General features: G+C 39.2%; 1 protein-coding gene across 4 annotated transcripts in view; it reads left to right on the top strand.

Annotated features, from left to right (window-relative positions):
* Exoc6b (exocyst complex component 6B) overlaps positions 1–27,063 on the top strand; it is a 491,948-nt gene that overhangs the window by 316,637 nt on the left and 148,248 nt on the right. For all 4 annotated transcript variants that reach the window (XR_013049947.1, XM_006991543.4, XM_076567063.1 and 1 more), the window contains one exon: positions 19,498–19,639. Coding sequence is in view for 3 of the 4 variants with exons in the window: in XM_006991543.4 (XP_006991605.1) it covers positions 19,498–19,639 (142 nt within the window). In the remaining variant the exon portion in view is untranslated. The remainder of the gene's footprint in view (positions 1–19,497; positions 19,640–27,063) is intronic.

The following is a 27,063-nucleotide window of genomic DNA, read 5'->3' as shown; positions in this document are numbered from 1 at the left end:
CAGGGAGTAGTCAGTTAAAGGTGACCAGGGCATGCTGACTTACCAGATTAATCCCAGCAGCAAGAGGCAAAAACAGGAGGATCTCTATGAGTTCAAGGCCAGCCTGGTCTCCATAGTGAATTGAGGCCAGGCAAGGCCACACAGAGAGCCCACACAGAAAAAGGGAAAGAAGTAAGATAATGGATAAATGTCTCTCCTGGTCAGCCTTTATTGTGCTCTATGTGCTCTATGTGCTCTATGATGTAGGGCAGGCAAGAGTCTAGACAAATAAGATACTTCAGTTTTGTAAACCAAACTACTGTGGTTATGGGATCTGTCTTCATAGTTCAAAATGGCAGAAATTTGCAAAATGACATGGCCTTGGCTAATATTCCTGACTTTTGTTTTTATTAAATAGGTATAAAGGGGGGGCATAGTTGTCATCTTCATAACTATTATCTGCTTGAAAAGAGTTGTGTCCTCATTAGGGGACTTCGGACACTCTCGTATCAGAAATTTTAGAGGAGAAAAATGCTATAAAGGAGAGCCCTTCTTCAATGGCTTCCAAGCTTGCTAACATGTATATAGTTACATAATGTTCTTCCCTTGTGCATTGAGATCCAAACATCATTTATGAGATAGCCTTTGGGTCATTCTCGCTGGTTCCAGTTGACAATAGGGGTGTAGAAGTTTTACAGTGTCCACTCTTGATGACTTTCAAAAATTAGAGGATGGTCAAAGGGACCCAGATAGATGGAGTTAGATTGTCACAGGACCATTTGAGTGTGATCTACTGTAAACAAGAGGAGACAAAATTAGGACAGCTTTCGAGTATGCAAGGTCCAGAGAAGGAATAGCATCACTACTAAGATTATTCTAGATTTGACCCATTTCATTGTAAAGGTCCAGAGACCCAATTTTAAAGCTGTCTACCAATGGGGTGGCAGTCTTTGGCCTGGTCTTATTTTGATTTTGTAGGCCTTGTAAATCAAAAGACATGAGGAGGTTAATTAGAAATATACATGTTACTCATGCATACAGAGACCTGGAAAGCCTGGCCATATTTGACCTGTTTTATATTATCAACTGCTTTAACCTTAGAAATACTTTCCCACTGTGTGCTCAAGACCACAGAAGAGGCCAAAATTAATTATTTTCTTTTTATTGTCAAGGCTAGTTTAGGGTCTGGTCCTCAGCAGCCATTTGAGCTTGGAGGAGCTCCTCACTTTCTATAGCTTGTCTTTCACCTGTTGTTCCATCATTTGAGAATGGGTCAGGGCCTTGCTTGATCATGACTTCCCTTGGAAGCTTAGGGGTCATGTCTCTTTGTGTTGACTCTCCTCTTTAATGTATCCTGATTAGAGTTTGCCTGATAGGATCTCCATGACATCGCTGAACAAGATGACAAGTGACTTTACAGAGCTGTGGGACTTTTGAGAGATTTCCCATAGTCCCTTGATACCTAGTTGACTTTGTAGAACAAGGGGCAAAATATTGGCCTGTTTAGGCCTCTGATCCAGTAGTACAGGATTCCAAGTAAGGCTGTTGAATGCACCCGGAAGGTCATTTACACTAGTCTTGTACTTCTGTTTGTTTGTTTGTTTTTCCAGACATGGTTTCTCTGTGTAGCCCTGGCTATCCATGAACTAGCTCTGTTGCTCAGGCTGACCCCAAACTCTCAGAGATCTGCCTGCCTCTGCTGGGATCAACGGTGTGTGGCACCATGCCTAGCCTAGTCTTGTACTTTTGACTTTAGTATACTATTTAGATAAAGGTTGGGCAAAAATCGATTTTTAAATAAACCTTGGTTAGACATACTTTTTGTTTTTTTAAGCTGGTATTTATAAATACTACTAAAGTAGTTCAGTAACTTTAGAGAACTCCATTTAGATAAGAAAACTTTTATTACACTGGGCGGTGTTAGCGCACACCTTTAATCGCAGCACTCAGGATGCAGAGGCAGGCAGATCTCTGTGAGTTTGAGGCTAACCTGGTCTACAAAGTGAGTTCCAGGAAAGGCCCAAAGCTACACAGAGAAACACTGTCTTGGAAAAACAAAAAAAAAAAAAAAACAAACAAAACAAAACAAAACAAAAAAACCCTTTTATTTAAGAGAACTTTATATAGAGGTCAACTTGAACCTTGGCTTTAGAAATTTTAATATTATACATATATCAACTCTAAGTTTCATCATTAAATATCTTATAAAACTTACTCAGACCTCTGTGATTTGTCTAGGCTTTTCAACTTTGCATTTATCTTTCCCATTGTGGAAATAACTGGCCATTTGGGGGCAAAGTCTTATCATATACAAGTCATTTACTAAAAACACCTTGATTCTTACATCCTTCTGATACTTACTTTTATTTAATGTTATTCTTTTCTTAACCAGAAGACATAGTAATATTAGCAACTAAATTTACTTTTATTAAAATAAAGTTGGATCTAATTTTCATACGGAGCATATTATTATAAGTATTGTTTAACTGAGCTTTTGTAAGTTCTCAGGGAAATGCCATAAAAAAAGACAATCAAAAGTCTTTTGTGGGTTTTTTTCAACCCATAGAATTATCTACCATACCTGCACTTATGGTTTTAAATTAGTGCAAGTAACATAGAAGCAGCAGATAAATAGCAAAGAATCATCAAGTTGATGTTTATAACATCTAGCAGAAATCAACTAAGGAAGCTGTGTTACTGGAGTTATTGGTTGAGATTTTTAGGCAGAGAGTCCTCTTCCTGGATAGGTCTCCTGTCAGCTGTTCCCACCAAAGAAATAGCAGAAACTTTGCTGTTTGAGACGGATAATCTTTCATCTGTTCCCAAAGCCACAGTGATTTCACTTTGCTCTGTTTTCTTATTCTCTTTTCTTCCTGCTACAGAGTAAGGGGCCAGACTAACTCAGAACAGGGGAGTTTAGAAAACACTTTGTAAAAGTGATGAGGTTACTCATGTGGAATCACAGAGGCTGCCACCTAAGGGCTCTTCAAAATTTGTGTCAAGCAAACTTATTACCTAGAACACTGTTTCTAGAGCTGTGTGGACCCCTCTTGTCTGCAAATGTTTATATTACATCTCTACTCACTTTCACTTAGCAGTAAGAGTTCTGAACTCTTTCTCACTTTCTTTCAGTTGAAGATACTATTTTATTATTTCTAGCCATTTGCATTTTCCTGTTAGTCTTACTGGCTGTACCTTTGTAGGCAGTGTTTTTTCTCTCTTGTTACTTTTGTGTTTTTATATTTTGATTCATATTCTGTATAATTCCCCAGCTCGCTCATGCATTCTCTCTCTCTCTCTCTCTCTCTCTCTCTCTCTCTCTCTCTCTCTCTCTCTCTCTCTCTCCTCTATTGTATGTGACCCATTGGTATATTTTATTTTATTATTTTGTTTTTTAACTTTCTTTTTATTTATTCTTTGTGTCTTTCACATCATGCCTCCCAATCCCACCCATCCCCCTCCCCCCTCCCAAAAAAAAAAAAAAAGAAAAGAAAATTTAACAGAGAAAAGGAAAAGAAAAGGAAGAAGTAGAAAATCACATCATGGAAGCTGCAGTGTGACACAGTGAGTCACACAGTAAATCCTTTATCCATACATTTCTACATATAGGTGTTCATCACCAAGTATTATTGGTCTGGTTTGAGGCCCCTGGTCTCTGCTACACTATAGAGGCTAGGCCCTCATTGGGACTCTTCCTGGACATCCTGTTGCTGTCTTGTGTCCTGGAGATCCTGCAGCCCTAGGTCTGCAGGACCGCCCTCCTCCTGCCTCTCCCTGCCCCTCACCTCTGTGCACCAGCAGATCATAGATTGGGTAGATGTTGGGATGGGCCAACACATAACCCTGGTTCTAGGCCTGGGTAGTTTTAAGGTTGGTCAGTCCACCACTCTCCCCTGTCTTCACCACCAGGATGAGCAATCCAGCATTGCCCTGGCTAGTTCATCCCTTACAGTAATGAGCAAGGCGTGGGGCCAGTTCTTAGGCTTTCATGTCCTCAGGGTTGGTTCTCCCATACCTACAACCTCAGGGCCAGCTCTACTGTGTGGCCCAGGCAAGTTGTAGGGGGATACTTTCCCAAGTGCTACAGTTGATGAGGGACAGGGAGAGCTCTCTCACTCTTATGACCTCAGGAACAGCTCTTCCACCTGTTCATGCCACTACATGACTGATGAGTAATGGGAACAGCTCTCCCATGTTCACAACATTGGAGCTGGCTCACCTCTGCCAACAGGGTCAGCTCTACTGTGCTACCCAGGCAAGGTGCAGGGTCCACTTTCCCAAGTGCTGCAGCTGTTAAGGGGGATGATCAGGTCCCTCACTCACCACAGGTACCAGGGTCAATGGTAGGGGATTACTTTGTAGCTGGAAGGTTTCTCAGGTCCTGCCTGGCCCAGTGGTTGGGATGAATCTCTCCCTCCTGCATCCTGTACCCACTTGATCCTATACGTAAACACACAGAGGCTCATATTATTTACAGACTGTATGACCTATGGATGTCAGGCTTCTTGCTAGCTAGCTCTTATATCTTAAATTAACCTATTTCTATTAATCTATGCATTGCCACATGGCTTCATGGCTTACTGATACTTTTACATCTTGCTTTTCTCAACTTCTCCCCAGACTCCACCTTTCTCTATCCTGTCTCTCTCAAATTTCCTGTCTGCCTCTAGGCCTTGCCATAGGCCAAATTAGCGTATTTATTAACCAATGGGAACAACATCTATTCACAATGTACAGAAAGACATCCCCCAGCAGGGGAGTACTTCTTTTCCTTTCCCTCACCACCACATGGCAGACGAGGGGGTTGTGGCCAGCTATCCCACTTTTATATCCTCAGGGCTATCTCACCTGCAACTCTGCCAACAGGCTCAGCTCTATGTGCTGTCTAGGTGAGGAGCAGGGCCTGTTTCCTGAGTGCTGCAGCTGGTAAGGGGGAGGGTCAGCTCGCTTGTCTGTGGCAGGCAGTAAGGGGCAAGAGATAAGGGGGGATCTTTCCCCCACCCACATCACTGCATGACAGATTAGTAGTGGGGACAGCCCTCCCATACTCACAACTTCAGAGCTGGCTCACCCACCCCTCAGCTAACAGGGCTGGTTCTATTGTGCTGCCCAGGCAAGGTGCAGGGCCTTCTTTCCCCAGTGTGCAGCTGGTGGGGGACAGGAACAGCTCTCTTGTTCTGATGATCTCAGGACCAGCTCTCCCACCTGCCTCAGGTGTTGATGGGCAGGAGTGGGGGGGGGGGGCATCTCTTCCTTGTTCATGCCACCACAAGACAGATGAGTAATGGGGACAAGCTCTCCCATGCCACATCAGGGCTGGCTCACCCACACCTCAGCCAACATGGTCTGCTCTACTATGCTGCTCAGGCAAGGTGCAAGGTCCATTTTCCCCAGTGCTGCAGCTGGTAAGGGGGAGGAGGGTCAGCTCCCTTACCCACCACAGGTGGCAGGGGCAAAAGGTGAGGAGAAGGCATCGTTCCCTAGACCTCACCACCACATGGCAGATGAGGGGGTGTTTTTGTTGTTGTTGTTGTTTTGTTTTGTTTTTAATGTAGGCTCTCACTCTGTAGCCCAGGGTAGCCTAGAACTTACTTTGTAGCCCAGACTTCTCAAACTTGTACTGGTCTTCCTGCCTCAGCCTTAGGGGTGGCATGAACCAGCATCCCCAGTGCTGTCACCCATTCATTTTCAATTTCAGCAACAATATCATCCTGTAAGTCCCCTTCCCTCCTGCAGTATTTTATCATTTCACTATGATTTAAATACTTTTTGTGTTATCATATAAACATGTATTCATGTGCCTTTAAAAAAATTCTTTATTCCAGGTTTCTGTGTTCTTATTTTCTATGCAAAAAATTCTTTATTCCAGGTTTCTGTGTTCTTATTTTCTATGCAAAGATTTTTTTTCCTCCTAAGCAGTTGTTTCTTAAGTAGATTTAATTATTGACTTTTTGCTTATCTTTAATGGGAACAACCTCACACCCCATACAAACTCCTGTTTCTCAGATAATCAAAGCATCCCCACAGCTCCTTTACACTTGCAGTTGGTGCTATCTCAGGTGTCTCATCAGTCTGTATTCAGAGTGTAGCTTAGGGATTCCTATACTGCATGGCTGTCATGAGTTCCGATTCAAATGCATACTTGCAGTTAATTTCTTTTGGGTGAGCCAATTTTTCACTACCATCAGCTATACAGAAGAGACAAAGCTCCTTGTCGTCTTGTTCTGATCACCTTTCAACCAAAATACAGCATGTCAGGCTCTTTATTATCTAGTTCCTAGAACTGTATTCACCTTCAAATGTGGTATACAGCTGTTAGATAGTTTTAACTTCATGTCCTTCTAGCTCTGAGACAAGTCAACGTCGGCTGTGATTCCTCTGGCATTTAGTTTCTTGCTCATTTCCAGCACCCAAAGACTGCCTTTCTTTTGAGCATGTCTTAATTATGTTTGTGTGTGGGTGTGTGTATTTAAAATAATATATCTAATTCATAGTTTCTGTGTTTTAGATAAACCCAGGATGCCACATTTCCCAAGATAAAATTTCAATTAAAGTTTCTGTTTTTGGTAGTATTACCCATATATGTATAAACATGAAGTAGGCATAAATACCATATAAATATATTTTATACAATAATATGAAGTATGCATATATTAAATAGACAGTTGTACAATTACAAAACTGTAACAGATTTAAACATTTACAGCCAGTAAAATGGAAATAAACAACATTGGTTTAGTAGTTTCAGTGTTATTGTTTTGCTAAATAAATTGCTGTATTTAGCATGGGTATTATTAAATTCCATGAAGTTGGTGTGATTTCTTTCACACTTAGCCCCCTGTGAGTACTGTCTTTGTACTGTTTGAAAAGCTAGTTTGACTTTAACTTCATACAATTACACAGAAGTCTCTCTGTAAGTAATAGCTTACTTGTGATAAAATGATCCTGACTTGCTACAGGCTTAATTGTAAACACAAAGGCAGGTTTGACGTACTGAAATCACATAAGAATTATGTTAAGGTAGACTGTGGGAGGCCAGCTCCTACCTTCTCTCTCTCTCTCTCTCTCTCTCTCTCTCTCTCTCTCTCTCTCTCTCTCTCTCTCTCTCTCTCTCTCTCTCTTCATTCATTCATTTATCACTTATTTATTCATTCATTCATTCATTTATTTATTTATTCATTCATTCGTTTATTTATTTTGATTGATTGATTGATTGATTGGTTTTTCGAGGCAGGGTTTCTCCATGTAGATTTCCTGGATCTTTCTCTGTAGACCAGGCTGGCCTCAAACTCACAGATATCTACCTGGCTCTCTGCCTCCCGAGTGCTGGGATTAAAGGTGTGAGCACCACCGCCCAGCTGCTCCCACCTTTTCAGGGGTTCTTATGAGGAGGAGAGAGGGATAACAAAATAGTAAATAGAAAGATATCGAAGAGGAGAAAGACAGAAACACAGGATAGCTTCGGGAGGACCTGGGTCAATACCCAATGGCTTTTTCCATTTATTCAAAAGGGTTTTTATAACAATGCCAAGGGGCAAGGCAAAAGACCTCCCCCTTGCTAGATCAAAGCACACCGAACAGCCAAGTGTAGACCCTCCAAACACCTGGTAACCATGCCCCTGGTCAAATCATCCCCTTATGCAGCCCTGCTGGGTAAAGCAAGCTCAGATTCTCAGACCCTGAATAAGTAAGGAAACCTCTGTGGGTCTTTACAGTAGACACCCTTATTTTATGATCTTAGATGATTACCAAAAAAAGGAAAAATGGTATTTTAGAAATATCCCTTCAAAAATCAAGGGGACTGTCTCTGGAAATGAAATTGAGAATCTGTGATTTGTGACATATATCATCATTAGGTATTCATGGGAGACTGGTTCCAGCCTCTCTTCATAGCCATGAGAATCTGTGGATGTTCAAGCACCTAACCTTAAGTGGTTTCCCACTTGCAAATAACCTATACACAGCTGCTGTGTACTTTCTGCAGTCTGGAAATGAGTTTCTTAACACAATGCAATGCCTTACACACAGTGTGACCACTGCTTAGAGAACTGTGCTCACTAAAAAGTACCTGGACACTTGGAGAACAGGTGCAGTTTCAGTTTTCCACAAACATTAGTGTTTTACTAATAATTCATTGGCAGTAGAAACTATGGATCTGGTTTGCTGACTATATTCATCCCATGACTGCTGGAATTCAGAAGAGTAACTTCTAGCAATGTTGTTTGTAAACAGCCTCTTAGCAAGCGCCCTGACCCGCTGAACCACTCATCTTCTCCTATGGATTTATTGTTTGATTGTTTTGAGTTTCATGTAATCCAGGCTGGCCTGTATCTTACTATGTGGCTGAGACTTAACTTGAATTTCTGTTCTTCTTGCATAGACATCCTCAAGGCTGGGATTATAGGTATACCACACACAACTATTCTGTTGTGTTTCTTTGCTTTTGGTACTTCCTTTAGCTAGATGACCACTATGTATATGTGTAACTTTGACCAAATACTTTTTAGGTATATTAGTGTGGTTTTTTAAATTTTTCCTAACGTACTGTCTTATTTATTCACTTACTTATGTTTGAGATGGAGTCAAACATAGCCCATGTTGTCCTTGAACTCTCTGTGTAGCCAGACTGGCCTGGAACTCTGTGTAGTCTAGGATGGCCCAGAACTTGTGATACTTCTGCCTCAAACACCCAAGTACTGAGATTATGAGCACATACCACATAACTTGTTCTGTATTTATAATTCCATTAAATTGGGGGCTAATGATACCTAGTTTTCTGTGTGATCTTAAAACTTATACCTGTGTTCTGTTTATTTTAATTTCTATTCTGTATCAAAAATGAATATGTTCAACTTTTTAAGAAATTGACATTTTTTTTGAAAGGCATTGTGCTGTTAAATTTCCCCAAAAGCAGTATGTAAGGGAAACAACTTTGGAAAATTCTTGCTGACATTACTTTTGTCATTCTAATGAGTATTTCAGTAATGTACACTGGTATTTTTCTGAGTTTTTGCTTTCTATCTCCCCAACATCTGATTGTGATGAACATTTCTACAATCTCTTTGGTTATTCATAGTCTGCTGTCATATGCCTGTTAGAGCTTCCCCTTCATTTTAAAGTGGATTGGTTTGTTGTTGTTGCTGAGTTATAACATTAATGGTATACTGTTACCAGTATTACTTAATCTAAATATCTTTTTATGTCTTTTTTTCATTTTCTTAAGCAATTATTAACAGAAGACTTTTTATTTTTACTAGGTTCATTATATCAATTTTGAATTAATCATTGGAATATGTATACTAAAAGAAATATTTCATTACTCTGAGTAAAGTTTTTTCTTATGATTTTTGTAAATTTATAATTCTGTCTTTTGTGATCAGATGTGTGATTACATAAATGTTTTGTTTTATTTACTGTACCAAATTTTTTAGGTTCATGTTTAGCTCTTTGGAGATCTACTTGCTCACCTGCTAATGATGAGAGGGAGGGACACATCAGATTCAAGTATAATGAAGCAGAAGTATGAAAGTGCTGTAATGGAACCCATTGCTTACTTAATGAAAAGAGAAGAAATACTAATGATGGAGCATCCTTCAGGCTTCACAGTATTGCTATTTGCTGTTCCTACAGTGTTTATCCTAACTAACCATTGAAAAGCATCTAGTGCATTGCATATCTCTGCGTTCACATTACTACAGTATTAGTCCACCTTGCTGACCATTTTTTTTTCTGGTTTGAAGTGTCAATCTTAGTATATTCTGTGATAGTCTGTTGCGCTCATTATGCCTTCTTGTGTTTGGTATTTACTCAATGTTTTTCTTACATGTTTTAGTCTACTATTATATGTTGTAGGAAGGTCTTGGCAGTTGGGACTTTTATATTTCAGAATGCTTACAGGTAGTGACACTCTGTGTTAGGTGTGAAGATAGTAATGTATGACAATTCTCCTATGACATTTACTTTCTTCTATATTTTTACCCATTATTTTATGTGCTAGTTTTTCCACTTAGCTTTGTGATGTGTCTTTGTCTTTGGTTTGCCCTTCACCTTTCAACTCCACATGTTTAGATAAGAAAGAAGCCTAGTTACTCCTAGAAGGGAGTAAATGAAACAGTCTTCTGATGAAAGAGGAGAAACAGCAAAGAGTAGGCTCATGGTGCTTTAACCAGGATCATCCAGAACTGTGTATGAATAGTGGAGGGCTTTTAGAGCATGCCTCTTGATCCATAGTCAGAATTCAAGGGGAATTTTTCCCCCCAAAGCTTTTGACTTTGTCTCTGGTTTCACTGATCTTCATTTTAACATTTTGAAGTTTTTCATCTTTTTCTGGATCTGCTTTTGGGAGTACCAGAGGAAAGCTGGATTGAAGGGGCTGTTAGCTGGATGGATTGTGAGTGTTTATTTCACTAGCTATTGACTTCATAATGCTTTAAGGAGTTGTGTGATATTAAATTCCTAATGAACAAGGCTTTTGAGGTTCCTACTTTCTAATAGTCAACATGTTTTGGAGCCTTTGTACAATGCCTAAAGAAGTTTTCTCTTTATAACTCTCCTCTCAAGCATTCAGAAGGGAAAATGAAAGGAATGGAGAGATATGCCCATCTTCTTGTGATGTGAATGACATACGAATATTTTTTTCTTTCCAGTGATTTTTGTGTATATCTATTTCCTACAATATAATGAATTCAGAATGCATTTCTTGTTGTCAGAAGGGTGATTATTGCTGAGCTTAGCTCATGTTAACATTTTATGTTGAATTTTTCTGTAGCTACTTTTTATGAAATGTAGAGTATTTAATTCTGCCTGGGGAACTCAAGCAATTTTGCTTTCAATTTCCTTAAATCATGGGCAGTCATATTTAAGTTGTAAGTGTGTCTTGTAACAAAGTAGCTACCTCCTCCTCCTGTTGCAGGTTGAACAGCTCTGATTCCATTTTCATTCATTGCACACAGTTAAGACTGGCATTGTTATCCCTGTTTACTTGTGAGGAAGCTGTGTACAAGCAGGATTAAGTAGTGCTATTAAGGTCACATGAGTGAAAGGCCAAGATTGATCAAAAGTTGATGGGAGGCAGAGCCTTGCTTCTCTTCAGGCCTGTCTTATCTTACTGTGGATGCTCATAAATGGACATGCTGCTCAGGTACTGTTCTCCCAGAGTGAGAGTAATTAAAGGTCTGGTTAAATTCACATAAAGAAGCTTTTAAATGAGTTTCCTCTGAGAATCACCTCAGGGTTTTAAGTATTCTGAAATGAAACATTTGTTATTGGCAGAGCATAAAGAAGCAGAACATGTACAGGATGCATTAGCTCAAGAAAGCAAGAAGGCAAGGCAGCTAATGAGGTGTTTGGGAGGAGAAGTTCTCTTATGTAGGGACTGACCAGTTAGGAACTGAGTAATAAGTCCTACATTGGAGTTAAAGGGACTAGCTGGCAGACAGGCAGGCGTCGGCACCATTGTGTTTTGTAAACTTTCTCCTATGGCTGTGGTGTGTTTTTTCCAAACCCACTTAATTTTTTATGAGGTTTGTAAAGGTCTTGAATAAACAATTGAGATTATACAGGTTTTCCTGGAAGCTTTGGTTAATATTTTAATATACTTTGCTTTGTCACTTTATTAACTAGCTTGTTGGAAAGTTTGAAAGAGGGATTTCTTATTTTCGTCCTCTTAACCATGTTCTAGTAATTAAAAATCAAAATTTCAAAATCAGATTTGGGTTTTAGTGGGTTTTCCTCTTCCCTTTTATTGGGAACTCTTGTGTCTGCTGGTCACCCTTGGGTTACTATCTGGCATCTGGGAGTCCTTCACTTAAAACACATTTCAAGTGAAATTACAGTCCAGAGGGTGTCTCTTGAAAATGAGCCCATGATTGTAAATGTATGTAGAAAGAGGCCTGGAGAAAGGGCAGTGGGAATTGGATAGGGTCAGAGAACAGGAACCAGTAGAACCTTGGAGATTACCTCATCATGGCCTTTTCCTCATTAATATTTGAGTCTGATTTGTTGGCATCTAGGTTGCCATCTGGTAAAATGGCAAGCACAACAGTGACCAAATACTTTCAAAAACATTTCTGTGTTTATGGGTAGGCTGAAGGAAATTGACCTGTAACCTGAACAGGAGTTAGAGAGAGAGAAAGGAAGTTTTAGTGGTTTGCTGGGAGGATTCATTCTGTGGAAGCCCAGAATGCAGTAGTTGCTCTTTTTAGAATACTTTGTGGTACTTTTATTTTGACTTGTAAGTCAGTTGAGGAAATGTCCAGTTGCTGTGCTTGGAATGTGATGAGGCTCCCCCAGTGATCCCACCACTCTTGTGAAGCTTCTGTAACTATTTTGGCCTTATAACCCTTTCTTCTAAAATCAGATAGGGTTTAAAATTTACTCTGCTCAATTTAGCATTTAATTGCATGCTTCCCTTGATTTGCTTCAGAAGGAAGTGCACTTTCCTTTTTTTTTTTTCTGTAGACAGAATTACTTGGTTTAAAAGAAGAAATTCATGTGTTTCTGTAGAAGACGTGAGCAATAAAATATTCTGTATCCATAAAAAACATTTTAAGAACATATACCCAATGGCTTTTTTCACCACTTTTCCATATTTAGCACTGTAGGAATAAAAATTTTAAATGTGTTGCAGTTGCTGAGCACTTAGTGCAAGCTAGGGACTGTGCTGTATATAACATTGATTTTTTTTTAAACTCAATCATTAAAATAATCTTAGTTTGCACATAGTAAAATGAAGAAAAAGGTAAAAGCCAGTGTTCTATGACATGTTTATATATGTGCACTCATTAATGGTTTCACTCCTCATCCTTTATTGTCAAATTTAATTGAAAAGACACACAGATTTTTTTTTATGAAGCAAAAATGTTTGCCAAGTGGTAATGGAAAGTACTGAGTGCTTAGTACTTAGACACAGGAAACTGTTAACTCTGAAGACTTTCTTTAAATGACTCTTACAGGGTTGCTCCACCCATCCCTGGTTTGATGTATATTGGTAAATTAAAAAGATTCTGAGCCAGGTGTGGTGGCACATGCTGTAATACCAACAACCAGGAGACAGAAGTAGAAGGTGGACAAGTTGGAAGCCAGTCTGTGTTTGTCATAGTTGAGGCTTCTATTGCTGTGAAGAGACATGATTACTATCTCAACTCTTATAAAGAAAACATTTAATTGAAGGGGCTCACTTACAGTTTCAGAGGTTCAGTTCATTATCATCATGATGGGAAGCATGACAGCATGCAGGCAGATGTGGTGCTGGAGTAGTAGCTGAGAGTCCTGTGTCTTGCAGGCAACAGGAAGTTAACTGAGACACTATGCAGTATCCTGAGCATAGGAAACCTCAAAGCCTGCCCCCATAGTGACACACTTCCTCCACCAAGGCCATACCCACTTCAACAAAGCCACACCCACTAATAATGCTACTTCCTATGAGATTATGGGGGCCAATTACATTCAAACTACCTCAGGGGTGTATAGTGAGACCCTGCAATTACTGGTTTTAACAGTGCACACCTGTAATCCTACTGCTGAGAAGGCCCAGGCAGAAGCATTGGTGCAAGTTTAAGGACAGCCTGGACTACATAGTAAAAATCTGTCTTTAAAATAAAATAATAAAATAAAATAAAAATAAAAATAAAATAAAATAATAATATAAAATAAAATAAAATGACAAATAAAATTAAAAGAAACAGAAAACAAAGATTCTTTTAAGGTACTGGCTGTGTATCACTAATGTTGGACTTATCTTCTTTAGTCACAAACTACTGTAAATTCTGGAGAAAAATATGAAATCATAGCATTGCCAATGAAGGAGGTGCTTCAGTCAATGTTTGTGATAATAGTGGCACTATAATTAAATAAACAGAATACCAAATAAGTGGGAAAAGAGAAAAAACTTTATCCCTCCCAAAAAACAAACCCACCAAACTTCATTAAGTTACTCTTGATTGTTGGCTAGTGTTAAGCTACAGAGGCAGAGAGACACTTTGCAGGATTGGAAAGATAATTGTTGCTGAAGACTGAACTCAGCAGACATTCCAGAAGTTGCCAGACAGACACATAGAGGATTGTGTCCCTGGAGAGAGCTAGTGAAAACTATGCTGTTTAGCTGAAATGCCAGGAGGGCCATGCACAAGAACTAACAACAAGGCCCCAAGAGTAAAGACAAGATGAGCCTAGATCCATAATAATAAAGTTAAAAACAAGTCTAACAAAACCAAGACAATCAACCTGTCTAGCTGCTTGCTAGAACAAAATTCCAAACTCTGTTGAGGCTGAGAAGTTAAACTGGAGACTGTATAGCATCTCACCTGCAAGGCATGTGTACAAACCAAGACTTTCTAAAATGCTAATAAGAAGGAAAAACTGACGTAGGATAAAAATTCACATAGTTGATAAGTGTAGGTCCTGAGATGATTCACATGTTGATGTTAACGCAAGAAGAAAACCAAAGAAACAAACAGCAACAACAAACCTTCAGGGTAGGTGTCTTAGAGTTTCTATTGCTGCGAAGAGACATGGCAATCTTATAAAGGAAAACATTTAATTGAGGTAGTAGCTACAGTTTTAGAGGTTTAATCCATTGTCATCATGGTGGGGAGAGTATGGCAGGGAGTATGGTAGCGTTCAGGCAGACATGGTTCTAGAGAAGTAGCTGAGAATCCTACATCTTGCAGGCAACAGGAACTGGTCTTTGTGGCACACTGAGTGAAGCTTGAGCATATATGAGACCTCAAAGCCTGCCCCCAACAGTGACACACTTCCCCCAACAAGGCCACACCTACTCCAACAAAGCCACACCTCCCGGTCGTGCCACTCCTTTTGGGAGTCATTTTCTTTCAAACCACCATAGTAGGGAAAATGGACAAAATACCAAAAAAGATGGGTTATATGAACAAGATTAAGATTTATTGTTCATTCTAAAAGAGTAAACCTGAGATTAAAAATTCATATGGGGGGAATAGGAGTGTCTTACACTAGGCTGGCTTCAAACCCTAGTCTTCTACCCCTTGAATGTTAGGATTACAGATGTACATTACTGCAACTGGTTTTATTAAATGAATTTTAAAAGATACAGTAAATACATTGAACAGTTATCTTGGTTAGGGTTTCTGTGGCTGCAACAAAACACCATGTCCAAAAAACAAGTTGGGGAAGAAAATGTTTATTTAGCTTACACATCCCCATTGCTGTTCATTATTGAAGGAAGCCAGAACAGGAATTCACACAGGGTGAGAACCTGGAGGCAGGAGCTGATGCAGAGGCCATCGAGGGGTGCTGCTTATGGGCTTGCTCAGCCTGCTTTCTTATAGAACTCAGGACCACCAACCCAAGGATGGCACCACCCACCATGGGCTAGACCCTCCTCTATTGATCATTGAGAAAATGCCTTACAATTAGTTAGATCTCATGGAGGCATTTCCTCAACTGAGGCTCCTGCCTCTCTAATGACTCTATCTTGATGTCAAGTTGACACACAAAATCAGCTAGTACAACAGTAAACTCAAAGCTCAGTTCAAGATGAATAAACCTAAGCTCAGATCTGTAGAAAGCACCTAGATTAGCTGAATGTGGTAGTGCAACTTGGTAGGTGAAATGGGAATGCAAATTTGAGCTAGCCTTGACCATATCCCAAGATCTTGTCCAAAATTAGAAAAAAGTAGGAGGAAATAGAAACAGAAAAAAATCTCTTCCCTCCCACCCCCCCAAGCACACACAGAGAAAAAGGAAATTTGTGGAGAATAGTTGAAAGGTCTAAGGTGCATTTTATTCACCTAATTAGAATATATCCTAATAAACCTATCTGAATAGGAAATTGACAGTATATCTAACACATTGAAGGCCAGTAGAGCATAGCATGCTGTTGGCTCTTGATATTCTGTGTCTGTGGATAGCCATTATCACTGCTGTTCAGCATCTCAAGAGGACAATGTCATATATCACTAGCCCTCAAAAAGATTGAGATTTCAAAGATGGTTTCTACTAAGTGTGTTGTAGGAAAAAAAAACCCAACATGCAACTAACTGAGTGTCTTAGTTAGAGTTTCTATTGCTGTGAAGAGACTCCATGACCATGGCAACTCTTATAAAGTAAAACATTTAATTGGGGGTGGCTCACTTACAGTTTCAGAGGTTCAATCCATTATCATTATGACAGGGAACTTGGCAGCATGCAGGCAGATGTGGTGCTGGAGTAATAGCTGAGAGTCCTAAATCTTCCCGGCAACAGGAAGTCGACTGAAACACTAGGCAGTATCCTGAGCATAGGAAACCTCAAAGTCCATCCCCACAATAACATACTTGCTCCAACGAAGCCAGACCCACTTCAACAAAGCCACACCTCCTAATGGTGCCTATAAGATTATGGAGGCTGATTACATTAAAACTATCGCCGGGCGGTGGTGGCGCACGCCTTTAATCCCAGCACTCGGGAGGCAGAGCCAGGCGGATCTCTGTGAGTTCGAGGCCAGCCTGGGCTACCAAGTGAGCTCCAGGAAAGGCGCAAAGCTACGCAGAGAAACCCTGTCTCGAAAAACCAAAAAAAAAAAGAAATAAAACTATCACACTGTGTCTATGTAGGCCTTGTGGGCCTGTCTACTCTCTGTTTTGGGAGAGGAAAGAGAGATGGCAGTACAAAAGCATCATTCAAGGAAATGGTCCTCAAGGTGCCTCTATACTAGAGAAGATGTGTAGTCAGAAGTTTTCCAGTGTCCTGCCTGTTCCCGCAGCTTTTCAGACCCAAATAAACATATAGAGGCTTATATTAATTACAAAATGTATGGCCATGGCCTATGGCTCAAGCTTCTTGCTAGCTAACTCTTATATCTTAAATTAACCCATTTCTATTAATCTGTGTTTTGCCACATGTTCCGTGGCTTTACCGGTCTGCTGGCATCTTGCTCTTTGGGTTGCTGGCTGGCATCTCTTTCCAGACCCTGCCTTTCTCTTCCTGTCTATCTGCTTGCATTTCCTGCCTGCCTCTAAGCTGACTTGCCATAGGCCAGTACAGCTTTATTTATTAACCGATCTGAACAACACATATTCACAGCATACAGAAAGACATCCCACAGCAAAGATGTCTTACTCCAGATTCTAAAAGTCATAGAAATGTGTAGTACATTGAAAGAACGTTTTTTTTTTTTTTTTGTAGATAAATAATGGTGAGGTTGCTGATAAATGATAAATGTAGAGAAAAAGAAATCTTAGTGGAGCTGGGATGTAGCTTAGTTGGTAAAATGCTTACCTAGCACACATCAAGCCCTGGGTTCATTCCTGTCACGGCCTAAAGTGTGTGTGGTATTACAAGTCTGTAATCCTGTATTTCGGCAGTAGAGACATGAGGATCAGGAATGCAAGACCACTCCTCAGCTTAATAGCTAGCTTGAGATCAGCCTAATCTACCTGAAACCCTGTGTTTTAAGATATAAAAAGATGCAGATCTTTGTGAGTTCAAGGCCAGCTTGGTCTACAAAGTGAGTTCCAGGACAGCCAGGGAGGGCAATTATACAGAGAAACCCTATCTCTGAAGAAGAAGAAGAAAAAAAAAAAGACTCTCTTTTAAAAGCTGATAGAGAACAAAGGTACATTGTCGGTAGTACAAATAATAGTGGAATTCTTACAGATGTGATGGGGTCAGAGGACAATAACTGAAACTTAGAAATTTTGAAGAAAAATAAGATCATCCCCATATAGTTATTAATATATACTTAGTATAAGTATATTACAGAAAAAAAGATGAGACACCCATTGCTAATCATGATACAGTAACTAGTAGCAGCTTTGACCTTGAGTCCTAGACGAGATGCTTTCTGTTGCACAGCTGGCAGTGTAGGGTGGTTATCCCAGAGAAAGAAAATAATCAGAGTCCCACAGTCTCTGCAGTTCATCCCTGAAGAATGGCAGTACTGTTGGTCTAAGATGACTGTGGCCAGAGCTTGGGACAAAGTGACTGCTGGGTTCAAGGAAGTAGTGTAGTGTTGAGGAAGCCATCTTGAGAAATAGAGTGAGAAATAAGCATTGGGATCCTTGGGAAGTTGAGGCTACTTTTTCCACATGTGAAGTGAAATCTATGAGATCAGGCAAACAAAATAATAGACACCTGCCAATGTGTAGAAGGTGAGTGGTTACCAGGATTCATGAAATGTTCAGATTCCAGTTCTCCCCAAACTTTCAGTAAAGACACCAAAAGAGTACCAAGTTAGGGCCGAGTGGTTACCAGGATTCATGAAATGTTCAGATTCTAGTTCTCCCCAAACGTTCAGTAAAGACACCAAAAGAGTACCAAGTTAGTACCAAGTTAAGCATTGGCCTAAGGTATTTCTATATGAGAGATAATATGAACCTCCACATTCATATAATTGGGAGAAAGAAGGGGTGATAATTTCCTGTTTAAGAAGGAATAAAGCTTAAAGATGTAATCCAAAAGAATCTCATTCCATAGCAGACTATGACAGGATCCTTAATAAGGGAAGTGTGGTATAGATGTGGCTGTATATATTTATCATAACAGCATTTCTTTTTTTCTCTTTGTTGTGCTAGAGATGGATAGGCCTCAGGCACCATTAGACAAGTGGTCTATCATTGAGCCACACCCCATCCCCTCAGAATTGTGCATAACCTAATACTGATAATGGCCACTTCTGATGCAAAGTAGGACAGCAATTAATGGTGTCATCTAGGTGAACAAACTGTTTGCATTATTCGTGAATATCTAAGTATTTTGAATACTTTAATAAAAATAGTATTCATTTTAAATCTGGTTTTAAAATTAGCTCAGAATTCATTTGTAAATCTCAATACTTTCTAAGAAAACAAAATCCAACCTTTTAATTACATTTTGGAGAGCATTTTTGTTTTGAATTTACTGGAAATTCATAGAGCAGTAAGTACTGGCTTATATCTAGAGACTTGCTAGAATTTATAAAGAATTTTTTTAGAAGAGACTTTTTCAAATTTATTCCCCTTGTAACATTCTGTCTCAGTTTACTTCCCATTTTTGAATATTGCTTCTCTACTGTTAATTTTTAAAATATTTTTCTTGGCTCCATAATTGGGTTTTGTGAATATAGCTTACTGTTCTAATTACCATGACCGGTGGAATTGGAGTCACTATTTAAAATAATTGATGTTAACATATGTTTAATTCCAAGGCTATTAGATATATGAATATTGTGATAGGGAGAACCTTAAAGAAATCCCTAACTGAGGAATAGAGTAAGTTATTTAAACTTTAATATCTGGGGATATTCACAGTTGATAGAGTGCTTGCCTAGAATGCACAAAGACCTCAGTTTGACCCCAGCATCCCATAACCTAGGCATGGTGGTGCCCACCCACAACCCCAATACTTGGGAGGTTAAGACAGTAAGGTTAGAAATTCAGGGTCATCCTTGTCTACATAGCAAGTACATAGCCATCCTGGGATATGTGAGATGCTATCTTAAATAAATAAATAAACGAATAAATAGATTTAGATGGCATTTCATTTTAACCCACTAACATTCTGGTTTACATGTTTATATTTCAGGGAAAGGTGGCCCAGACAGCCTGTATGTCAGCTTGTAAGCATTTAGCCACATCCTTGATGCAACTGTTGTTGGAAGCGGAAGTAAGGCAGCTCACTTTGGGAGCATTGCAGCAGTTCAACCTGGATGTCAGAGAATGTGAACGTAAGTCAGTGAACCCTTTTTGCTTGCTTGTTTTATAAACTTATGTTGTCTCTGATATAAAAGAAAAAGCAAAAAGTTTTAGGTCTGTCAAGTCAGTGTTCTTCATGGTGTCAAAAAGTATCTAGATGGTAAAGGTATCTTACAAGATGTTTTGTTTATTTTTATTTTTTATGTTGGCTTTTTAAAATATGTTTTAAATTGAAATATAATTACATCTCTTTCCTCCCTCTTTTTCTCACTTCAGCCCCTCCTGGTTACCCTCCTTTGAACTCACCATGATTCCTACAACTCACAAGTTGATAGCCCCTTTTTTTAATTATTATTGTTACATACATGTGTGTGTGTGTGTATAAAATCTGCTGAGTATGTTTTTTGGTGTTATGTATATATATGGTTTCAAGGCTACCCACTCTGTAGTGGCCAGCCAATAAGGGAGCTCATCCTGAGGAAAAACTAATTCTTCTCTCAATTAGTTGCCTGTATGTAGTTCATTGTAGATTTTCCCCATTCCTTATTAACATGTACATTTGATATTTGCCATTGTTTTGCTCTTGTCTACACAGCTCCTGTCTAGGAGAGATTTTCACAGCAGACTCCCTGGTAGTCTGTCTCTCACAACCTTTCTGCCCCTTCTGCCATGTTACCCGAACCACAGATGCATGACCTATATTGTAGGTGTATCCCTTTAGGCTGGGCTTCCCGTGATATGTTGATCTCTGCATTATGTCCAATTGTGGTTTTCTTCAATGGTCTCCATTTGCTTTAAAGAGAAACTTCTTTGATGAGAAGTGGTAGATACATTTATCTGTGGGTATAAAAACAGGGTTTAAAATGTAGTATGGAACTATGCTGGTCTAGCAAAAAAGCCATAGGAGAGTTTTTTCTAAGGTCATTGATGTCACCAGCCCTACAAAGCTGGCTAGGTTTCCAGTATCAGGCATGATTTCCCTTCTGTTGAATGGAGCTTAAGTCCAATTAGCTGTTGGTTACCACCAGCATGCACCTTTTTATCCATATCATGTCATGCTGGCTCATAGGTGTTGCAGCTTTGTAGGACTGTTTAATTGCTTCTCTCCCTTGGCCACTAACATTAACTGCTCAGTTTGTTTCATTTGGTATTTTAAATGGCATTCATAGGGATTTCCATTTCTAGTCATCATAAAGTATCACCATAAACATCTGTAAAATTAGCTAACTGTGTGAAACAGCTATGTCCATGCACTGGACAGCAGACCATATAAGCCATGGTTTTTCAGAGAGCAGCAGCACAGAAACTGCTCAGTTCCCCTTGGCTTCAAGCTGCAGACACTGTTTAACAGCAAAACAACAGCACTCTATCACTAGGAAAAAGAACAACAAAACCCCCACCAGATAAGGAGTGTGGGGCTGATGATACAGCTGGGATATCAGAGGAGGAGCTCTGGAAATCTGCAGTGGGGCAGCACTGGGGCCTTTGGCCACCAGTAAGTTGCCATATGCAGGAAACCTATGATGCTTGACAGACAACAGAACAGCCAGTGAAGTCTGTGAAGTGGCTAGGAGCCCAGGGGCCTTCATGTCCTCCAAAATCTTGAGGTGTCAGCTACCCAGTGAAACATCTTGTGTATCAGCAGACCACAGGTTTCTGCAGTTCAGGCTCTACAGAAACTTATTTCTTAGTTGTATATAATTGTAGTCACAGCGTGTTTTGAAGTGTGTGTATGTGTATATGTGTTGTAGAATGGCTAAATTGAACTAATAAATTGTACAACACTCCACACCTTTTTTACATTTCACATCTCCTCTGAACAGTGTTTCAAGAATATAACACATTGCTGTAGTCACCATGTTGTACCATAAATCTCTTCAACTTGCTGCCATCAAATTAGAATTTTTAATCATTTGATCTATACTTCTCCAGGGCCTTCACTCTCCTGGCCACCATCCCCTGTCTTCTCTATTCTTCACTTTGGAATTTGGCTTTTCCAGATCCACACTCAATTAAAATTATACACTATTTGTCTTTCTGTGCTTTGTTTATTTCACTTAATATGGTGGCCTCTAGGTTTTCCATCTTGTCATAAAAGGCAATGTTTTTTTCTGTGTTAAGACCATATAGTGTTCATTGTGTAAGGAAGCCACAGTTTCTTATCTACTCACCCACTGATGAAAGAGCTCATGTCCTAGCTGTTGTGTACTGTGATAAACATGGAAAGTCTTTGGAAAAGATTTCATTTTCTTTGGAGTAGATCATAAGGTAGCTGTTTTCAGTGTGCACTATTTTTCATAACTACTGTATTGAAATTCACATTCTGCTAGCAGTGTAGTTTTATTTCCTTTATGCTCTTTCTTATGCTTATCTATTATCTTTTAAAAAATACATGCATACCATGTACATGCGTGGTGCCCACTGAGGCCAAAAGAGGGCATTGGATCACCTGGAACTGGAGTTACAGATGGTTTGAGTCACTGTGTAGGAATTGAACCTTGGTCCTCAGGAAGAACAGCCAGTCTAACTGCTGAGCTAGCCCTCCAGACTATGTTTTCTTTCTGATAATAGCTAGTTCCACAGATGTGCAGTGATATTTCATTGTGCACAGATGTGCAGTGATATTTCATTGTGACTTTCGTTTGTGTATCTCTAACCATTTTTGTATACTCATTATTCGTTGATTACTCATATCATCTTTTGATAAATGTCTATTCAGATCCTTTGTCCATTTAAAAACCAGCAACAGCAACAAAAAACCAAAAAACAAACTCACTGTTTGCTTGTTATAGATTATCTGAGTTTCTTACATATTTCTTTAAACTAACCCAGGGATCATCTTGCCTCACCCTAATTAAGCCTAGGAGCACGACTTGATGAAATAAAGCTACTCTGCAAGTAAAATAAACATTCTCTGGGAAACTCAGTCATTTTTGAAGGCAGAAGACACATAACACACTTCCAATCTTGTAGCATCCACAATTTTATAAGCAAAGACCCCCCCCCAAACCAAAAAACTTAAATCACGTTTAAGGAACTGCAAAATATTACATATAATAGAATCTGAAGTCAGAAGTGTAAATGAGTCTACTAAATGTGGGAATGTGTGTTAAAAGAGCTTTAGAAAACACAATGTAATATATTCAGTAATTTTTAAAGTAAGATGATATACTCCCATCTATAAGGAGGTTAGATGCAGGAACGTTGTGAGTTCAAGTTTGGCCTGAGTTGGGTTACATAGTGAACTCCAGGGCAATCTGGGCTATGTAGGAAAAACTTGCCTCAAAAAATAATAATAATAAAGGATATAATTCATGACTGATGGAAAAAAATTTCCACATTTAAGAAAAGGTACTGACTTATTTTTTTTTAAGAAGCTTGAAAGACTTTATCAGGTTAAGCATACACACAAAAAAGCTACATAAAAGTGTTGTCAGATTACTAAATAAACAGTATAAAGTTAAAAAAATCATCTAAAAGGGAAAACATTCTTGTGACTTATTCTGAACTTATTATCAGAAACATGCAAATCAGAACACTATGTAGTGACATCTTCAAAGTGCTATAAGAAAAAAAGGAGACTGTCAACCTAAGTAAAATTCTGAATCTCTCAAAAATAGATCTTAAAAATGGAAGTTAAATCAAGGTATTTCAAATACACAAATTGAAAGAATCTGTAGTCAGAACAATGCCACAACAAATATTTTTCAGGTTAAAGGAACATGATGCCATGTATCACACCAGTTCCATAGCATGGAATAATTGTTAAGGAAAACTCCAGCAGTGTTTCTACCATACCTTTTCCTAGAGCTGTGAGGCTGTGAGGCATCTCATGTCTTCCTCTGAAGATTTCTGACCTTATTATAAGCAATAGAATATGGAAGCAGCAGCTGTCCCTGACTTGTGAAACTAGACCTGGGTAGAAGACAGAGCATCCCTATCCTTAGTTAAGTCCTGCTTTATAGACTCCAAGACCACCAGCCTAAGCCAGCTCATGTAAAGGAGCCACATGAAGAAGGCCCTGGTGTGTGTTCAGAGAGCAAGCCTATTTTCAGCTTTCTCATTGATTTCTGCCTTTATAATTTTCCCTTTAAGGTTAGCTAATTCACTGTTATTTTAAAAGTAAGGTAGAAACTTAGATACTTTGAGATTTTATTCTTTTCTAGTATGAGCATTTTAATATTAGGAATTACTCATGTGGTAGTTTGAATGAAAATACCCCCCATAAGCTCATAGGGAGTGGCACTATGAGGAGGGCCTTGTTGGAGTAGGTGTGACTTTGTTGGAGGAAATGTGTCACTGGGGTGGAGTTTCAGATCCTCAAGCTGGATGTTGTTTCATTCTCACTTCTTGTTGCCTTTGGATCTGAATCTAGGACTCTCAGCTACTTCTCCAACACCATGTTGGCCTATGTGCCACCCTACTCCCCACTCTAATGATAATGGACTAAACCTTTGAACTATAAACCAGTCCTAATTAAATGTTTTCCTTTATAAGAGTTGCCATGCACAGACCACACCAGCCAGAACTAGTGAGAGACCAGCCTGCTAGCAAAACCACATCCCTCCCTGGATTCTGCCCCCAGTGACCCTTCCCTAAGCCAATGCCATCTTGGCTTGTCCCTGGCCCTGCTGCTTGGCCCTACCTTTAACCCTAAAAGACTTCCTCCAGGCAGACCCAGGCCACACAAGCCAGAACAGGTGAGTGACCTGCCTGCCAGCTGAACTACACCCCACACTGGATTCTGTGCCCCGTGATCCTTCCCCAGGCCAACACAAGCCCAGTTCATTCCTGGCCCTGCTGCTTCTGGGTCCTGCCCTCAATCCCAGTGGACTTCTGCCACTGAGGCACAGACCACAGCAGCTACAACTGCCTTCAGCAGTCAACATCAGCTCTTCCTCAGAACTGCAGCAGACTCCATAGGCCCAAACACAGTCCATACCTTGGGAAGAACAGCCTCAGCAGCTCTACTGGAGGCCAGACTAGTCTTAGATACACTAGAAGAAGTCTCAGTCTTTACTGGAGGTTGACTGGATCCTCACAGGTCTAGGAAAAGGTATGGTAGAAACACTGTTGGAGTTATCCTGAACAATGAATCCATACTATGGAACTTGGGATAGAGACCCAAGAAATCTTTGGCTATACCAGAGCCTAGACTGGATCAAGAGACCCAACACCCCCCAAGCCCCAGTGGAGACACCCTACAAGACCTGAAGACTCACCAGTCACCAGCACCCTTGGCCACTTAGGCCAAAAGACCAGAGAGGAAACAGAAACTAAGGCACCAAAAAAAAATAAATAAATAAATAAATAAATAAATAAAAAAACAAACCCTCCAACAATGACAAACATAGGAATCAACACCTAGACCCATCCCAAATCCAGATGCCTAAATGCCAGTGTAAGAATACCATCAACACAATCAATAACAGAAAGGTCATTATGTTGCCACCAGAATTCATGTTTGCTATTACAGCAAGATCTGAACATTCCAACACAGCCAAAACACAAAATGACCTTAAAAATAACTTTATGAAGATGATAGAGGTCATTAAAGAAGAAATGAAAAAAATCTCTTAAAGAAATAGAGGAAAAGACAACCAAAAAATTGGAAAAATCAATAATCTCTTAAAGAATGTCAAAAACAAAACAAAACAAAACAAAACAAAGCAGTTGTTGGAAACAAAACTGTTCAAGACCTGAAAATAAAGAAAGCACAAACTGAGGGAATCTGGAAATGGAAAACCCAGGTAAGTGAACAGGAACTACAGATGTAAGCATCACTAACAGAATGCAAGAGATGGAAGAGAGAATCTCAGGTGTTGAAGATACAATAAAGGAAATAGACTCATTAGTCAAAGAAAATGTTAAATCTAAAAAATTCCCAACATAAAACGTCCAGGACATCTGTGACACTATGAAAATACCAAACCTAAGAGTAATAAGAATAGAAGAAGGAGAAGATTCTCTGCTCAAAGGGCCAGAAAATACATTCAACAAAATCATAGAAGAAATTTTTCCCAACCTAAAGAAGGACATAACTATAAAGGTACAAGAAGATTACAGAACACCAAATAGACTGGACCCTACCCACATAATAAACAAAACACTAAACATATAGAATAAAGAAAGAATATTAAAAGCTACAAAGGAAAAAGGCCAAGTAACATAAAAGCAGAACTATCAGAATTACACCTGACTTCTCAATGGAGACTAAAAGCATGAAGAGCCTGGATAGACCTCTTGCAGACTAAGAGACCATGGATGCCAGCCCAGACTACTATACCCAGCAAAACATTCAATTATCATAGATGGAGAAAAGAAGATATTTCATGACAGAGTCAAATTTAATCAGTATCTATCCATAAACACAGCTTTACAGAAGGTATTACAAGGAAAACTCTAACCCAAGGAAGTTAGCTACACCCACACAAACATAGGCCGTGGATAATCCCACATGAGCAAAACCCAAAGAAAAATAAATAATAAAAAGACAGATGCTAACATAATATATTTGAAAACAATGTCCATCTTTCTGCTGCGTACAAGAAACACACCTCAACATCAGAGACAGACATTACTTCAGAGTAAAGGTTTGGAAAAATATTTCCTAATCAAATGGACCTAAGAAACAAACTGGTATAGCTATCCTAACAAAATAGACTTCAAACAAAAATTAATCAAAAGAATTGGAGAAGGACATTTCATATTCATCAAAGGACAAATCCACCAAGATGATGTATTAATTCTGAATATCTATGCCCCAGATACAAAGGCATCCACATCTGTAAAATAAATGTTACTAAAGCTTAAATCATGTATGGAACACCACACATTAATAATGAGAGACTTCAACACCCTACTTTCACCAGTGGACAGGTCTGCCATACAGAAACTTAACAGAGAAATAAGGGAACTAAAAGATGTTATGGCTCAAATGTACTTAACAGACATCTATAGAATATTTCACCCAAACACCAAAGAATATAACTTCTTCTCAGAACCTCATGGAACATTCTCCAGAATTGACCCCATACTCAGTCATAAATCAAGTCATAACAGATACAAAATAATTGGAATAACCCCCTGTATTTTATCAAGTCACCATGGATTAAAGTTGGAGTTCAACAGTACAAACTACAGAAAGCCTAAAAACTCATGGAAACTGAACAATTCTCAATTGAATTACCAGTGGGTCAAGGAATAAATAAAGAAAATAAAGAATTCTTAGAATTCAATGAAAATGAATGCACAACATACCCAAACTTGTGGGATACAGTGAAAGCAAAGAGGAAGGTTCATAGCAGTAAGTGCCTTCATAAAGAATTTGGAGAAACCTCATATTAGCTACTTAACAGCACACCCAAAAGCTCTAGAACTAAAAGAATCAAACACTCCCAAGATAGTAGGAAATAAACTGAGGGCTGAAATCAATTAAACAGAAACAAATAGAATA

Source organism: Peromyscus maniculatus, chromosome 3 (assembly GCF_049852395.1).
Source record: "Peromyscus maniculatus bairdii isolate BWxNUB_F1_BW_parent chromosome 3, HU_Pman_BW_mat_3.1, whole genome shotgun sequence".
In the NCBI taxonomy this organism is placed as follows: Eukaryota; Metazoa; Chordata; class Mammalia; order Rodentia; family Cricetidae; genus Peromyscus; species Peromyscus maniculatus.
Note: the sequence above shows the minus strand (reverse complement) of the source record. Positions and strands in the feature narration are given on the sequence as shown.